Raw genomic sequence first — 18818 nt, forward strand, 5'->3', positions numbered from 1 at the left:
TCGCATGTTGTTGCATGGCGCATGTCATCGCATGGCGCATGTCATTGCATGGTACATGTCGCATGTCGTCGCATGGCGCATGTCGCCGCATGGTGAGTGTCGTTGCATGGTGCATGTCGCCGCATGGTGCATGTCGCCGCATGGTGCATGTCTCGCATGTCGTCGCATGGCGCATGTCGTCGCATGGTGCATGTAGTTGCATGGCGCATGTCGTCGCATGGCGCATGTCATTGCAAGGTACATGTCGCATGCCATCGCATGGCGCATGTCGCCGTATGGTGAGTGTCGTCGCACGTCGTGTGTTGTATGTATGTATGTATGTATGTATGTACTGTATATGTGTATTTTTTTTTTTTTTACATTCAACACATTAGCCGGATGATGGGACTACTACTGTCCCATCATTGGCTAATGTGTCACTCACTGCCACTGTAGCAGGCAGAGCCCGATGGGACTTGTTGTCCCATCGGACGATGCCTGCACACACACACACACCCCACACACACACCACCCCCCAGCACATACAGGACCGCACGGTGCCCGGGACCGCACAGTTCCGGCGCCCGGGACCGCACAGCGCCGGCGACCGCCCGCACATCCCTGCCTAGCCCCGCCCGCCCCCAGCACAGCCCCGCAGGCAGCCTCAGCCCCGCCCACAGCCCAGTCACTCTTTATGAGTGACTGCTGTCTGTGGAGCCTGGGGACACGCCCGCTACTGACGTCACGTCAATTTCCAGTGTCTGGAAATTGACGTGACGTCGGCGGAAATGAGCGGCGGCTGAAGCCTGGGGGTCACGTGACCCGGACTCAGGCACCAGCATAGCGCCGCTCACAGGGGAAAAAGGCAACGCAAGGTATTTACACAATTCATCAGGGGCCCCGGGGGGATACATTGGGGGGTTAATTGAAAGTAGTGGACAACCCCTTTAAATGCCTAATTGTTCAGACAGCAAGTAGACCATGAGTAAGACTTTTGGCAAAACGCGTAGATCTGAAACTTCCTTGTTGCACTGTCATATTGCCATCAAGTTTGTTTGGAGCATGTTTTATATGGCTAATTAAAAGCTAAGTTTTACAAACAATGTACAAGCTTCCTCGCTGAATTTTTCACACTTTTGGTGTTCGTGCTGCAGCTACTCTGGCTTATTTCTTGCTAAGTATTTCATGCTAAATACTCTGAAAGGTGAGTGGACTTTTTTGTTTGTTTGCACTGCCTCCAGTCTATAAGACGCACTCACTTATTAGCAAGATCTTTTTCTTGCTAAAAGTGTGTGCGTCAAAGATCCCGCCCAAGGGGGTAATGCAGAACCCCACTGCTGCCAACAATTGTCAAGACATGAACCGGAGAGATCACACAGAATCCCTCCACAACCACCAATTGTCAAATATCACCACCTCAGAGGTTGCGCACTGTTATCTTTCTGTCAAGAACAGCGCTCTGCTGCTCCTATCTTCCGAACAATTACGCGATTGACGGACGATTAAGAGAGCAGGCCTCAGGCTGTTTCCACTAATAGGACTGTTATTGGGAAAATAACAATAAGCGTATGGTATATACACCCCTCATTTCAATGCATGGACTGTATATATACCCCGGGTACGGTCACTGCTAACTCCATGCTAAACCAAGAACAACTTGCTGCCACCAACAGTTATTTATACAGGCTGACTGGACGCCTGATTTCTGGTAGCATATGGCTTCAGGGTGCGGCTTACAGAATAAAAGGGACAGAACTATTACATTTTATGTTTAATCCAGAACGATAGGCAGAGTTTATAAAAAAATATACAAAAAATTTTACAAAGGGGACAAACAATACAGCATATGCAGTGCATAAAATAAACAAGATTAAAGCAGGAAGCTTACTATGGTGATCACAGACATGATTTGGCTTAGGGAAGGAGAGCACTTTGATTGGGAATGTCCAGTGAGAGGGATTGTGCATACACCGATATACAGTATATCTTTCTGCATGAACCCAGATCTTAATTAACCTTGACCTTTTATCAGCACCTAAGTTACACCCAGACTCCCCTCCTTGATGACCTCACGTGTGCTGAGTAGTGGGATGTTCTCAGCCCTTCAGGATTTTATATAATTACCAACAATAACAATAGCATCACTCCTGAAGACTGCAGAAGTTCAAGATCACCACTATGCTTTTTAGCGCGATTCCATATAGATAGTAAACATGACATAGCTGGAGTCAGCGATCTTCTGATTTGGGGCTTATAGGCAGGCATTGCTTTATAGATTTTAAGGTTTTCCATGATAGTGTCAAAAAACTATGGCAAGTTGTAAAGTAATTTCCCTTTCTTATTTAATTATACGACTGTCTGTTACATCTTTTTGTATAATTTGTCAATAACAATATATATATTGTTTCTCCCCTTCTGAGTTATTTTTGACGGTCAATAAAATATGATTTTCCAGTAATTCATTTTTCACGCTATAGGTATGATAATGGGTTCTCTCTGGCATTCCTGGGGTTGATGTAAGGTTGTTACATTATGTGAAACCTGACCCCAATCAGCACTGGTGTCACCATCCCCACATCAAACATCACATAGTCAGAGAACAGATGCAGCCCTGGTTTCCAGTTGATATTCAATACATCCAAGGTGGGGGGGACAGTAAAGCTGGCACTGATTGGGAGCAGGGCTCATGTGATGCAACGACTTCATGTGAGCCTTGGGAATGTAAGTCCCGACATCACTGGAATGGCACCGGCACGAAAGCCGAGATGAGTGTTTTTATTTTAACGAGGCCAAACATGGGTAATGACATGGGGTTGTTGTCGGGGAAATCATTTCCAACATGATGAACATGGAAAAAAAGCTTCTCCCCTGTGTGACTGCTCTGATGTTCATTAAGAGTTGATTTTCAAGCAAAACAGTTACCACATTAAGATTATAAAAAAGGCTTCTCCCCTAAGAGACTTTTCTGGTCAAAAAGAAGAGATGATTTCTTCACAAAATATTTTCCACATTCTGCACAGAAAAAGGCTTCTCTCCTGTGTGAGTTCTCTGATGTGCGTTAAGACTTAATTTCCTTGTAAAATATTGCCCACATTCTGAACATGAAAAAGGCTTCTCCCCTGTGTGAATTCTCTGATGTTTCACAAGACTTGATTTCTCTGTAAAACATTTCCCACATTCCGAACATGAAAAAGGCTTCTCCCCTGTGTGAATTCTCTGATGTGCTCTAAGATGTGATGTATTTGTGAAACATTTCCCACATTCTGAACATGAAAATAGCTTCTCCCTTGTGTGACTTCTCTGATGTGTGATAAGATTTGATTTCGTTGTAAAATATTTCTCACATTGTGAACATGAAAAAGACTCCGTGTGAATTCTCTGATGTGTGCTAAGACGTGATGTATTTGTAAAACATTTCCCACATTCTGAACATGAAAATAGCTTATCCCTTGTGTGAGTTCTCTGATGTCTGAGAAGATTTGATTTCACTGCAAAACATTTCCCACATTCTGAACATAAAAATGGTTTCTCCCCTGTGTGAGTTCTTTGGTGTCTATCAAGATGCATTTTCCTGTTAAAACATTTCCCACATTCTGAACATGAAAATGGCTTCTCCCCTGTGTGACTTCTCTGATGTGTGATAAGATCTGATTTCATTGTAAAATATTTCTCACATTGTGAACATGAAAAAGGTTTCTCCCCTGTGTGAGTTCTCTGGTGATTAACCAGATTTGATTTCTTGTTAAAACATTTCCCACACTTGGAACAAGAATAGTTATTCTTTACTGAGTGAATGTTTTGATGTTTCAGTAAAGATTTTTCAGAAGGAAAATGATTTCCATATTCTAAACCTGAAAATGATTTTTTTGCTTCATGAGCAGTTAGTTTTTGAATGCTTATTTTGTGACTTTGATTTTCCTTAGTAGTCTGTAATGAATCAGAAGACAGGACATGTTTGAAAGCATTAGATGAGAGATCATCGCTGTGAAGGGATGATGGTGTGTTTGGAGTAATTGCAGTCCCTTTATTTGTATCCTGTGGAATCTCAAGATCATCTGATTTAAAAATCGAAGATATCAGCTGTCCTTCTCTTCTCCTGGTACAGTCATCTGCCAAAAATAAAATCAGTTATTAATTTTTAATAAAATATCCTTAACTTATATTTTTGAACATTTCTACTTAAACTGTCTGTAAAAATAGCAAGTTATGCAAAAATATTGATTCACCAAGACAATGACAGTTCATAGGCTAATCGAAAACCTCATAACATGCACGAGTAGATTGTGGTGCTCGAATAAAAAGCCACCAAACTGTATTTTAGGCAAAAATAATACCAATTAAAACTATACTCATTTGAAAAAAAAGTCCCCACTCAGGTCCATCATCTGTCAGTGGGAAAACAGATTTCCACATTATTAGTGGCTCAAAGTCTTTGAAAAGCAACATGGATTCTAAAAACCAATCCAGTAATATCAGCTCTGCTGGAAGGTGCCAGATACAAGCTTATTCTCCTCTAGTTCAGTTCTCTGTTCTCAGCTCCCTACTTCTGAATTTGTTAACTGTTGTGACCCAGGCCCCTTTACTGACTACTAGTGTTGAGCATTCCGATGCTGCAAGTATCGGGTATCGGCCGATACTTGCTGTATCGGAATTCCGATACCGGGATTCCGATACTCTTGTGGTATCGGGTATCGGGTATCGCAACAACATTAATGTTAAAATGTGTAAAAGAGAGAATTAAAATAAAAAATATCGCTATACTCACCTCTCCGACGCAGCCGGGACTTCAGCGAGGGAACCGGCAGCGTTGTTTGTTTAAAATTCGCGCTATTACTTGGTTACGTGAATTCCCGGCTTGTGATTGGTCAGGTCGGCCACGTTGCCGGGACGCGGACCAATCACAGCAAGCCGTGACGAAATTACGTCACGGCTTGCTGTGATTGGTCCGCGTCCCGGCAATATGGCCGCCCTGACCAATCACAAGCCGTGACGTCACGGGAGGCTGGACACGCGCCCATTTTAAAATGAGCGCGTCCAGCCTCCCGGCTTGTGATTGGTTGACCGCGGCGCAACCAATCACAAGCCGTGACGTCACGGGAGGCTGGACACGCGCCCATTTTAAAATGAGCGCGTCCAGCCTCCCGGCTTGTGATTGGTTGACCGCGGCGCAACCAATCACAAGCCGTGACGTCACGGGAGGCTGGACACGCGCCCATTTTAAAATGAGCGCGTCCAGCCTCCCGGCTTGTGATTGGTTGACCGCGGCGCAACCAATCACAAGCCGTGACGTCACGGGAGGCTGGACACGCGCCCATTTTAAAATGAGCGCGTGTCCAGCCTCCCGTGACGTCACGGCTTGTGATTGGTCAGGGCGGCCATATTGCCGGGACGCGGACCAATCACAGCAAGCCGTGACGTAATTTCGTCACGGCTTGCTGTGATTGGTCCGCGTCCCGGCAACATGGCCGACCTGACCAATCACAAGCCGGGAATTCACGTAACCAAGTAATAGCGCGAATTTTAAACAAACAACGCTGCCGGTTCCCTCGCTGAAGTCCCGGCTGCGTCGGAGAGGTGAGTATAGCGATATTTTTTATTTTAATTCTTTCTTTTACACATTTATATGGTTCCCAGGGCCTGAAGGAGAGTTTCCTCTCCTTCAGACCCTGGGAACCATCAGGAATACCGTCCGATACATGAGTCCCATTGACTTGTATTGGTATCGGGTATCGGTATCGGATTGGATCCGATATTTTGCCGGTATCGGCCGATACTTTCCGATACCGATACTTTCAAGTATCGGACGGTATCGCTCAACACTACTGACTACTCTTACATCTTCTGATTTGGCATTTTTTCCGCCTTCCGGGTTCTGACCCGGCAACCTAACTATTCTTCTTCCCATCTCTCACAACAGAACAGCAGGTAACAACATGGCCCAAGCCTAGGGGTCTCTATATCAGTCAAAATCCGTGTATATCTTTTAACCTCTTTCTGACATATGGGCATAATAGTACGCCGCTGTCGAACACTCTGCCTTTGATGAGGGCACTGGTGGTGAGCCCACATCTTTCCACTCACGTCAGCTGTTTTGAACAGCTGACATGTGCCCAGTACAGCCGCGGGTGGAATCGCGATCCACCCGCAGCTATTAACCCGTTAGATGCCACTGTCAAACACTGACAGAGGCATTTTAACATGCTCTTCCGGTAATCATGGCCAGAAATCTCGCCCACCGGTGACCCCGTAATGTGATGGCAGGTCACCGATGCATTGGCATTACTACCAGAACTCTCCTGGAGACCTCTAGGTTTGTCACTGCTGGATTGCTATGAGTGCCACCCAGTGGTGGACACTCATAGCAAGTGAGTAATTCTGCTACATACAGGTGATCTGATAATCTCCTGTATGTAGCAGAGCTGATCGAGTTATGGCAGCTTTTAGTCTCCCATGAAGACTATTGAAGCATGCCAAGAGTAAAAAAAAAGTTTTTAACATAAAAAAAAATATATAAAAGTTCAAGTTACCCACCTTTCTCCCCATTCAAAATAAAATAATAATAATAATTAAAAAAAATCAAACATACACATATTTGGTATAACCGCATTCAGAATCGCCAGATCCATCGACAAAAAGAAAAGGATTAACCTCATCGTTAAACGGCGTAGCAAGAAAAAAAGTAAAAACACCAGAATTATGTTTTTTTTTGGTCGCTGCGACATTCCATTAAAATGCAGTAACGGGAGATCAAAAGATCGTATCTGCACCAAAATGATATAATTAAAAACGTCAGCTCGGCACGCGAAAAATAAACCCTCAACCAATCCGAGATCCCGAAAATTGGAAACACTACTAGTATCGTAAAATGGCACCATTTATTTTAATTTTTTTCTTTTTAAACAAAGTTTGGAATTTTTTTTCACCACGTAGACATGTTTGGTGTCTATGAACAAGTAATGACCTGGAGAATCATAATGGCAAGTCAGTTTTAGCATTTAGTGAACCTAATAAAAAAGCAAAAAACAAAAAACAAGTGTGGGATTGCACTTTTTTTTGGCAATTCCACCGCACTTGGAATTTTTTTCCCGTTTTCGAGTACGAGACATGGTAAAAGCAATGGTGTCGTTCAAAAGCACAACTCGTCCTGCAAAAAAAAAGCCCTCACATAGCCATTTTGACCAAAAAAATAAGAAAGTTATGGCTCTGGGAAGGGCAAAAAATGAAAATGCAAAACCAAAAATACCTCTGGTCGATAAGGGGTTAAAGGAAGATGAGCAAGGCAATCCCTGTGATATGGAAAACGGAGTAGATCGCTGTTGTGAATTCCGTTCTTGGGCTCCATCCTGTGGTTATGAATGGTATTTTTGGGAGTTCTGCTCTTGGGCTCCCTTTGGTGGTTTCAAGTGGAACTTAGCAGCTGCTTTCACTAATCGGTTCCCTGGCCTTTCTATTTAACTTGGCTTTAGTCTGTAGTCCATGCCAGCCGTCAATGTTTTCCTGTTGGATTCAGTTCACTCCTGGAAGTTGGCCAGTCCATTTCAGCTTAAGATAAGTTTTGCTAGTTCTTGGGTTGTTCCCTGTTTTTGACCTTCTGTTTAGGTTTAAGTTATGTCTCTTTTGTCCAGCTTGTCATTATGAAATACTCAAGCTAGTTGGAAGCTCTGGGGTAGCAGATTTGCTCCTCCACACCGTGAGTCGGTGTGGAGGCTATTTTTGTAATCCCTGCATGGATTTTTTAGTTTTTATACTGCCCGCACAGTATCCTTTTCTATCTCTGTCTATTTAGATAGTACCTTGGCCTCCTTTGCTAAAATCTATTTTCATTTCTGAGTTTGTCATTTCCCTCTCCACTCACCGTCAATATTTGTGGGGGGCTATCTTTCCTTTTGGGGGTTTTCTCTGAGGCGAGATAGTTTTCCGTTTCCATCTTCAGGGGTAGTTAGTTCTTAGGCTGTGACGAGGCGTCTAGGAAGCGTTAGGAACGCTCCACGGCTATTTCTAGTGTTTGTGCTAGGAGTAGGGATTGCGGTCAGTAAAGCTACCACCACCTCAGAGCTCGTCTATTATTTGTTTTACCCACCAGGTCATTTCAGTGCGTAATCACCAGGTCATAATAGTGATTGCGGGCAGTGGAGCTGCCACCTCATCGGAGCTTGTCCATGATCTGTCTTACCCACCAGGTCATCTCAGTGCCGCTCCTTAATCACCAGGTCATAACAGATCGCGCCAAGCTTGTTTGTAGTAGCCATATTTGAGTTGCCAGGTGACCATGAACAGTGCCCCCACTATATTGTGTCTCCAAACTATTCAAGCAAGATTTACATTCAAATAGCTAAATGGCGCTCCTTCTCGTCTTAACTCCACCATGTGCCCAGACAGTAGTGTACAACTGTATATAGGGTATTGTTGGATTCAACAGAAATTGTAAAATTATTTGTAAGGTCCATTTGTTTCCTATTACACTTTTTGATGAATTCCAAAGATATCACCACATAAAGTGACAAATGTCAAATTTGAAATATGAGACCTGACTAGGAAGATAAAACTGGCTGTGGTTAGTGGTTAAATCAAAGTCTTTCGGGAACTAACTACTGTAATCAAAAACCGAGTATAGAAAATAACATCTACTGAAATGATCAAACTCAACAGTCTTCATCAGTAAAACATGAGTAACTAATGGTGAAACTTCTCTGGAGTAATTAGAGTATGTGGCTTGGTAAATCTTGCACGTTTTGTGGCTGTCTAACAGTCGCAAAACATGCGGCCGCAGGGACTCACACAAGTCATTCAAGAATAGAGAAATTAAGAGTTTACAGGGAAAAAAGTACTTTACTTTTACTGTATAATGACTTGCATATAAAAAGTATTTATTAAAAAAATCATCAAATAAAGTAAACCGAAATTGATTTTTTAAATTCAAAAACTGGAAATTTCAGTGTAATTTATGAAGAAAGCAGGAAGAGACAAAAATTAAGGACTCAGATACACCCTGTATTAGACATAAGGGAGGTCCTCCTACACATTCTGTTCAAATTGTCATGCAGTGGTACTTGTAAACCCATAAAGCTATACGCCAAGTGCCAAAAATTACAAGCGGGGTCATTCATACACACTTCAAGGCACCAACTGTACTACCTTATTCAAATATTGTGAACAAAGTGTAGTTCTAGTACTGCTGTCATCTGGTGGTGTGAAAAAGCCGTGTCTAATCCTGGCTTTGTTCATTTCTATCAGAGTGAGCCTGTCAGCAGTTTCTGTTGACAGGTGAAAGCGCCAGTCTATTAAGATCCCTCAGCGGCACTAAGAACTCGCTCAGACAAGATGCTAGCGCAGGAAAGCACAACTCCTCCAAGGCATAGAGGGACAGATCATGCCAGGTGTCCAGCTTTGAGACCCAATATCTGAACGTCACAGAGAAATTATGGAGTATGCTTGGTTTGTAAGCCAGTTATTGCTTGACCCTATTTAAAAACGTTTCCATCCTTGTCTGTTGTGGATTCTGTTTGCGGGCTCCCTCTGGTGGTTACTGCTGGTACTGGGTGACTTTGGTGGGTTGCGGCCTTTGGTTTCCATCTGTCCATCAGAGGCTGGGTGTTTCCTATTTTACCTGGCCTCTTTGTCATTTCCCTTGCCGGCTATCAATGTGTTCAGATGTGCTCTGTTTGGTTCCTGCCTACCTGCTCCCAGATCTTTCAGGATAAGCTAAGTGCTGATTTTCAGTTGTTTGGTTTTTTGTCCAGCTTGCTTAGAATGTCTCTTTGTTAGCTGGTTGCTCTAGTGGACTGAGGTTCTCCCCATGTGCCATGAGTTGGCACATGGGTTCTTGTAATCTCAGGATGGTTTTTTTGATTAGGGTTTTTTGCTGACCGCTCAGTCTCCTTTTGTGTCATTCTGCTTTCTAGTTTTCAGCGGGCCTCTATTTGCTAAAGCTATATACATCATCTCTATGTGTGTGCCTTCCTCTCATTTCACCGTCAATACATGTGGGGGGCAACTATATCTTTGGGGTTAATTCCTCTGGAGGCAAGTGAGGTCTTTGTTTTCTCTGCAGTACTAGTTAGCTCTTAGGCTGGTGCGTGGCGTCTAGAACCAACGTAGGCACGCTCCCTGGCTATCTCTAGTTGCGTTTGTCAGGCGTAGGGCAGCGGTCAGCCCAGGTTCCATCACCCTAGAGCTCGTCCGATATTGGTTATACTTTGCTCATCCTGTGCTATCCCTAGCCATTGGGGATTCATGACAGTATAGCCGGCCCACAAAGTGTTAATTGTTTGGGCTGAAGCAGGAGAAAGAGAAGTGTTCAAGGAAAAATTTTTTTTTTTTTTTTCCTTCAGAGTTTTGCTGCCTAGCCCTTAATTGCTGTCTAGCTGCTTCTTACCTCCTCTTAACCCTTGAATGGCTCTGATCTTAGCTGTTAATCATGGATGTCCAGAGTTTGGCTTCCAGCCTGAGTAATCTCGCGGCAAAGGTTCAAAACATACAGGATTTCGTTGTTCACACTCCCATGTCTGAACCTAGAATTCCTATTCCAGAGTTTTTTTCTGGAGATAGATCTACCTTCCTGAATTTCAGGAACAATTGTAAATTGTTTCTCTCTTTGAAATCTCGCTCCTCTGGAGACCCTGCTCAACAGGTCAAGATTGTTATATCGTTCCTACGGGGCGACCCTCAGAATTGGGCATTTGCATTGGCACCAGGGGATCCTGCATTGCTCAGTGGTGTGGATGCGTTTTTTCTGGCATTGGGATTGCTCTATGAGGAACCTAACCTAGAGATTCAGGCTGAAAAGGCTTTATTAGCCCTCTCTCAGGGGCATGATGAAGCGGAAATATATTGTCAGAAATTTCGGAAATGGTCGGTGCTTACTCAGTGGAATGAGTGCGCCCTGGCTGCAAACTTCAGAAATGGTCTTTCTGAGGCCATTAAGGATATTATGGTGGGGTTCCCTGCGCCTACAGGTCTGAATGAGTCTATGGCTATGGCCATTCAGATTGATCGGCGTTTACGGGAGCGCAAACCCGTGCACCAGTTGGCGGTGTCTTCTGAACAGGCACCTGAGACTATGCAATGTGATAGAATTCAGTCCAGAAGTGAACGGCAAAATTATAGGCGGAAAAATGGTTTGTGTTTTTATTGTGGTGATTCAGCTCATGTTATATCAGCATGCTCTAAACGCACAAAAAGGGTTGATAAATCTTTTGCCATTGATACTCTGCAGTCTAAGTTCATTTTGTCTGTGACTCTGATTTTTTCACTGTCTTCCATTTCCGTCGATGCCTATGTGGATTCAGGCGCTGCCCTGAGTCTTATGGATTGGTCATTTGCTAAACGCTGCGGTTTTAGTCTAGAGCCTCTGGAAGTTCCTATTCCTCTGAAAGGAATTGATTCTACACCATTGGCTATGAATAAACCGCAGTATTGGACACAAGTGACCATGCGCATGACTCCCGTTCATCAGGAGGTGATTCGCTTCCTTGTACTGTATAATTTACATGATGTACTAGTGCTTGGTCTGCCATGGTTACAAACTCATAATCCTGTCCTGGACTGGAAAACAATGTCTGTGCTAAGCTGGGGATGTCACGGGGTTCATGATGATGCACCTCCGATTTCTATAGCTTCATCTACTCCTTCGGAGATCCCTGCGTTTTTGTCGGATTATAGGGATGTTTTTGAGGAGCCTAAGCTCAATTCGCTCCCTCCCCATAGAGAGTGTGACTGTGCTATAGAATTGATTCCTGGCAGTAAGTTCCCTAAGGGTCGTTTATTTAATCTGTCACTGCCAGAGCATACTGCTATGCGGAATTATATTAAGGAGTCCTTGGAAAAGGGACATATTCGTCCATCTTCGTCCCCTCTGGGAGCAGGTTTTTTTTTCGTGGCAAAAAAAGATGGTTCCCTGAGGCCTTGTATAGATTATCGCCTTCTGAATAAGATTACAGTCAAATACCAGTATCCATTGCCATTATTTACTGATTTGTTTGCTCGCATTAAGGGGGCTAGGTGGTTCACTAAAATAGATCTTCGTGGTGCGTATAATCTGGTGCGGATAAAACAGGGTGATGAGTGGAAAACCGCATTTAATACGCCTGAGGGCCATTTTGAGTATTTGGTAATGCCTTTTGGACTCTCCAATGCTCCGTCAGTCTTTCAGTCCTTTATGCACAATATTTTCCGTGAATATCTGGATAAGTTTATGATTGTGTATTTGGATGATATTTTGGTGTTTTCTGATGACTGGGAGTCTCATGTTCTACAGGTCAGGAAGGTGTTTCAAGTTTTGCGGGCCAATTCTCTGTTTGTGAAGGGCTCAAAGTGTCTCTTCGGAGTCCAGAAGATTTCTTTTTTGGGGTACATTTTTTCTCCTTCTACTATTGAGATGGATCCCGTTAAGGTTCAGGCTATTTGTGACTGGACACAACCTACATCTGTTAAGAGCCTTCAGAAGTTCTTGGGGTTTGCTAATTTTTATCGTCGGTTCATTGCTAATTTTTCCAGTATTGTTAAACCTTTGACTGATTTGACTAAAAAGGGTGCTGATGTTGCTGATTGGTCTCCTGCGGCTGTGGAGGCCTTTCGGGAACTTAAGCGCCGGTTTTCTTCTGCTCCTGTGTTGTGTCAACCAGATGTTTCACTTCCTTTCCAGGTGGAGGTTGATGCTTCCGAGATTGGAGCGGGGGCGGTTTTGTCACAAAGTTCTAATGGCTCGGTGATGAAGCCATGTGCTTTCTTCTCTAGAAAATTCTCGCCCGCCGAGCGCAATTATGATGTGGGTAATCGGGAGCTTTTGGCCATGAAGTGGGCATTTGAGGAGTGGCGTCATTGGCTTGAGGGTGCTAAACATCGCGTGGTGGTCTTGACTGATCACAAGAATCTCACTTACCTTGAGTCTGCCAGGCGTTTGAATCCTAGACAGGCTCGTTGGTCGTTATTTTTTTCTCGTTTCAATTTCGTGGTTTCATACCTGCCAGGTTCCAAGAATGTGAAGGCAGATGCTCTTTCCAGGAGTTTTGTGCCTGACTCCCCTGGAGACACTGGGCCTGCTGGTATCCTTAGGGATGGGGTAATATTGTCCGCCGTATCCCCAGACTTGCGACGCGCATTGCAGGAGTTTCAGGTGGATAAACCGGATCGATGTCCACCAGAAAGACTGTTTGTTCCGGATGATTGGACCAGTAGAGTCATCTCCGAGGTCCATTCTTCTGTGTTGGCTGGTCATCCTGGAATATTTGGTACAAGAGACTTGGTGGCCAGGTCTTTTTGGTGGCCTTCCTTGTCTAGGGATGTGCGTACCTTTGTGCAGTCTTGTGAAGTGTGTGCTCGAGCTAAGCCTTGCTGTTCACGGGCTAGTGGGTTGTTGTTATCCTTGCCCATCCCGAAGAGGCCTTGGACGCACATTTCCATGGATTTTATTTCTGATCTCCCGGTTTCACAGAAAATGTCCGTTATCTGGGTTGTGTGTGACCGCTTTTCTAAGATGGTTCATTTGGTGCCCTTGCCTAAGTTGCCCTCCTCCTCTGAGTTGGTTCCTTTGTTTTTTCAGAACGTGGTTCGTTTGCATGGGATTCCGGAGAATATCGTTTCTGACAGGGGATCCCAGTTTGTGTCTAGATTTTGGTGGACGTTTTGTGCCAAGATGGGCATTGATTTGTCTTTCTCGTCTGCATTCCATCCTCAGACGAATGGCCAGACGGAGCGAACTAATCAGACCTTGGAAACTTATTTGAGGTGTTTTGTTTCTGCTGATCAGGATGACTGGGTTGCTTTTTTGCCACTGGCCGAATTTGCTCTTAATAATCGGGCTAGTTCGGCCACGTTGGTCTCTCCTTTTTTTTGTAATTCGGGGTTTCATCCTCGTTTTTCCTCTGGTCAGGTGGAGTCTTCGGATTGTCCTGGAGTGGACGTGGTGGTGGACAGGCTACATCACATTTGGAATCAGGTGGTGGACAATTTGAAGTTATCTCAGGAGAAGACTCAGCAGTTTGCTAATCGCCGTCGCCGCGTGGGTCCCCAACTTCTTGTTGGGGACTTGGTGTGGTTGTCTTCTCGTTTTGTCCCTATGAAGGTCTCTTCTCCTAAGTTCAAGCCTCGGTTCATCGGTCCTTATAGGATCTCGGAGATTCTTAACCCTGTATCTTTCCGTTTGGATCTTCCAGCATCGTTCGCTATTCATAATGTGTTCCATCGGTCGTTGTTGCGGAGGTATGAGGTGCCTGTTGTTCCTTCGGTCGAGCCTCCTGCTCCGGTGCTGGTGGAGGGAGAATTGGAGTATGTTGTTGAAAAGATCTTGGATTCTCGTGTTTCCAGACGCAAACTCCAGTATTTGGTTAAGTGGAAGGGTTATGGTCAGGAGGACAATTCCTGGGTGGTCGCCTCCGATGTTCATGCGACTGATTTGGTCCGCGCCTTCCATAGAGCTCACCCTGATCGCCCTGGGGGTTCTCGTGAGGGTTCGGTGACCCCTCCTCAAGGGGGGGGTACTGTTGTGGATTCTGTTTGCGGGCTCCCTCTGGTGGTTACTGCTGGTACTGGGTGACTTTGGTGGGTTGCGGCCTTTGGTTTCCATCTGTCCATCAGAGGCTGGGTGTTTCCTATTTTACCTGGCCTCTTTGTCATTTCCCTTGCCGGCTATCAATGTGTTCAGATGTGCTCTGTTTGGTTCCTGCCTACCTGCTCCCAGATCTTTCAGGATAAGCTAAGTGCTGATTTTCAGTTGTTTGGTTTTTTGTCCAGCTTGCTTAGAATGTCTGTTTGTTAGCTGGTTGCTCTAGTGGACTGAGGTTCTCCCCATGTGCCATGAGTTGGCACATGGGTTCTTGTAATCTCAGGATGGTTTTTTTGATTAGGGTTTTTTGCTGACCGCTCAGTCCCCTTTTGTGTCATTCTGCTTTCTAGTTTTCAGCGGGCCTCTATTTGCTAAAGCTATATACATCATCTCTATGTGTGTGCCTTCCTCTCATTTCACCGTCAATACATGTGGGGGGCAACTATATCTTTGGGGTTAATTCCTCTGGAGGCAAGTGAGGTCTTTGTTTTCTCTGCAGTACTAGTTAGCTCTTAGGCTGGTGCGTGGCGTCTAGAACCAACGTAGGCACGCTCCCTGGCTATCTCTAGTTGCGTTTGTCAGGCGTAGGGCAGCGGTCAGCCCAGGTTCCATCACCCTAGAGCTCGTCCGATATTTGTTATACTTTGCTCATCCTGTGCTATCCCTAGCCATTGGGGATTCATGACACTTGTCAAAAATACCCAGTCATCAGGGCCTGGATGCTAAGAGGGTGTCATGATATTGGGCCAGGTCTTTGACAGTGTACCCCTGCATCTGCTGTACATGGTGTGCGTCTCACTCGCCTTGCCTCCTTGGATGGGCAAGCTGCCCCCTGCTGCTAGTGTTGTCTGATGGAGAATTTGTGTCAACCTCTTTTCCTTCTGGCCTTCTGGTATATCACCATTTTAGTACACCTCTCCATCTCAGGAGGGAGAGGTGCAAACAGGGGCGCCACTATCATGAGGCAAGTTGAGCCCTTTGCTTCAGGCGGCAGTCGTCACTGAAAGACAGGGGGCGGCAGAGCGGCAGTCAGAACACGTGGTGCCGACTCTCCATAATCCCTGACATTTGCTGAGTGTCACTAGTGCGGTGCGCGCGCCCCTGCTCACAACCCAGAACCTATTGGCTGCTCTCTGCGCACAGGACCTGTGATGAGGTCACAGGAGGGGAGGAGTCAGGGGTCACATGATCAGGACCTCCATGGATTGCAGGACTCTGCTGTGCTGGTTGCCATGGTAAGCTACCTTATGTGTGAAGTCAGGAGGGGTTTACAGTGTGGATGTAGCAGAGAAGTGTGTGTTCGAGGTGTACGGAGCGGAGCTGAATGTGTACGAGGTGTACGGAGCGGAGCTGCATGTGGATGAGGTGTATGGAGCGGAGCCGCGTGTGGATGAGGTGTACGGCGCGGAACCGCGTGTGGATGAGGTGTACGGAGCGGAGCTGTGTGTGTATGAGGTGAGCAGAGCCACATGTGTATGAGGTGTACGGAGCAGAGCTGGGTGTGTATGAGGTGTATGGAGCGGAGCCGCGTGTGTACGGAGCAGAGCAGTGTGTGCACGGAGCAGAGCCGTGTGTGCAAGGTGTAGGGAGTGCAGCCGTGTGTGTAGGAGTAACTATGTGTGGCCATTATACGGTACGCAGTATCATGTGCGGCCATTATACAGTATTGAGCACTGTGTGTGGCCATTATACAGTATGAAGCATCATGTGTGGCCACTATACAGTATGGAGCATCATGTGGGGCCATTATACAGTATGGAGCATCATGTGTGGCCAATATACAGTATGGAGCATCATGTACGAGCAATATACAGTATGGAGCACTATGTGTGGCCATTATACAGTATGGAGCATCATGTGGGGCCATTATACAGTATGGAGCATCATGTGGGGCCATTATACAGTATGGAGCATCATGTGGGGCCATTATACAGTATGGAGCATCATGTGTGGCCGTTATACAGTATGGATGTGGCCATTATACAGTATGGAGCATCATGTGGGGCCATTATACAGTATGGAGCATCATGTGTGGCCATTATTCAGTATGGAGCATCATGTGCGGCCATTATACAGTATGGAGCATCATGTGTGGCCAATATACAGTATGCAGCATCATGTGTGTGGAGCAATATATGGCGCTCATTATTCTGTATGGAGCACTGTGGTTCCCAGAATACTGTATAGAGGACTATACTGTCTGATTTATGACCTGTTGTAGAATGTACAATAGTTATCACTCATGTAATGTATGGGGGACTGTATACAAGATGGGAGCTCTATAGGGGGGCTGTACTGTATATGTGTTTGAGGGGGCGCCGTTTTGAAGTTCACCTCAGGCAGCAGTGTGGCTAGGTTCACCCCTGGGTGCAAACTTCTCCTTGAAGCGTGGGTCTAGCAGGGTGTACAACCAGTGCTCTTTTCTGGCTAAAATGAATATAACACGAGTCACAGGAAAGGCAGCAGTACATGAAGTATGCCATCAGAAACTCCACCAGGTTACACCCATTATCACACACCACCATAGCTGGTTGTAGTCTGGTCTGTTATTCCTTTCAATATCTCTGCAGCGGTGTGTGGTTTGTCTCCTTGACAAATTACTTTCAGCGGAGTCTGTTTCCGCTTTGCTAAGGCAGTGCTGCAGAGCTTCCAGCTGATGTAGACAACATGCTCTGAGATAGCAAATCAAAGATGATAGATGAGAAGTAGGGGCTCCAGGAACTGGAGTAGGATGTGGAGGAAACCCTGATAGAGGTAGGTCCAACAATCCTACGTGTAGGCAGCACGTGCCATGCCATGGTGGGACTCGGGCCCAGCCTCCACAAAATCACTCAGTGTGCTGTCAGGGAATTGTAGCATGGGCACGGGTGATCATAGTGAACACGTGCTGTTATAAGGCGGGGACGCCACACCGGGACAAATAGTGGCGGCTGGGGACCAAGTAGCAAAGGACCAAATGTGTATACCTGTAGCAAGCCATTTCTTTAATTTATTTCTAACTATGGGAATTTCACACAAACCAAGTTCTACAGTACATATGACAATAGTCAGTTTTGGAACAACCAAATGTGCAGACCTGTAGCAGGCCAATTTTTCTTTTTTATTTCAAACAAAAAATTTCACCCAAAGCAGGTTATACAGTATGTACACTCCCTGACAGAAGTTATGTGGCTTATCCATGTTATGTAAATAAAAGCTTATAACCCGATATTAAATTCAGCCATTGGTTGTATAAATTATTCTTTTGAAAGCTGAAACCCTTCCGAAATGTGGTTTAGGTTAAGAAAATAAATTGGCATCAATGCAGAAATATTGATTAGTTAATATTTCACAGAATGGTCAGATTTTGGCAAGACAAAAGTTTTGTCACCCACAGAAAGTAATGTGATATTCAAACAAATAACTTAAAATACAAATATATGTTGCCTAACATTGGTGAATGAAGTTGTGGTGCTATGTCATATTTTGTGTGACTTCCATGAGCTTGAAGGACTGCATCCATGCCGTTCAACAATGATTCATACAATTTAATAATGAAGTCATCAGGAATAGCAAAGAATGCCGTCTTACATGCCTCCCAGAGTTCATCTAGATTCTTTGGTTTTGTCTTCCAAGCCTCCTCTTTCATCCTACCCCAAACATACTCAATGATGTTCATATGTCTGGTGACTGGGTTGGCCAGTCCTTGAGCACCTTGATCTTTTTCGCCTGGAGGAACTTTGTTGTAGAGATGGATGTATGAGACAGAGCACCATCCTGCTGCAGAATTTGACCCATTTTATGATTTGGAATATAAGAGGTAGCTAATACTTCTCGATATTTTAGGCTATTGATAGTGCCTTCCACCTTGCAAATGTTTTGCACACCCCCATACTGAATGTAACCCCAGACCATGATCTTTCCACCACCAAATTAAACTGTTTTCTGAGTGTATTTTTGGATCCATACGGGCTCCAGTAGGTCTCCTGCAGTATTTGCTTCGGCTGTGGTGCAAATCTACTGAAGATTCATCAGAGAAATCCTCCTTCTGTCACTTTTCCAGTGTCCATCTATTTAGCAGGCTGTGGGACTTTGCAAATGCCACACTTTTTTTTATTTGCCTTTTGTTTAGTGCTGGCTTCTGGGCACTGATTGGACCATGGAGTCCATTTCGAGACACAATAGTACAATCTGTTCTAGTTGACACAGGGACTTGAGGTGATCAGACCGGTTGGAGCTCTGTTGCAGTGGAAGAGGGGTTTGCTTTGGATTTTTTAACCAACATACTTTCCTCCTGAGCAGTTGTCTTGCGGGGTCT

General features: G+C 45.0%; 1 protein-coding gene across 1 annotated transcript in view; it reads right to left on the reverse strand.

Moving 5' to 3' along the window:
• Positions 1 to 1737: 1737 nt before the first annotated feature.
• Positions 1738 to 18818, reverse strand: part of LOC143768075 (uncharacterized) — a 51737-nt gene continuing 34656 nt past the window's right edge. The window contains exon 6 of the mRNA XM_077256757.1: positions 1738 to 4088. Within this exon, the coding sequence (XP_077112872.1) occupies positions 2971 to 4088 (1118 nt within the window). The 3' untranslated portion in view covers positions 1738 to 2970. The remainder of the gene's footprint in view (positions 4089 to 18818) is intronic.

This window comes from Ranitomeya variabilis, chromosome 4 (genome assembly GCF_051348905.1).
Source record: "Ranitomeya variabilis isolate aRanVar5 chromosome 4, aRanVar5.hap1, whole genome shotgun sequence".
Taxonomy (NCBI): Eukaryota; Metazoa; Chordata; class Amphibia; order Anura; family Dendrobatidae; genus Ranitomeya; species Ranitomeya variabilis.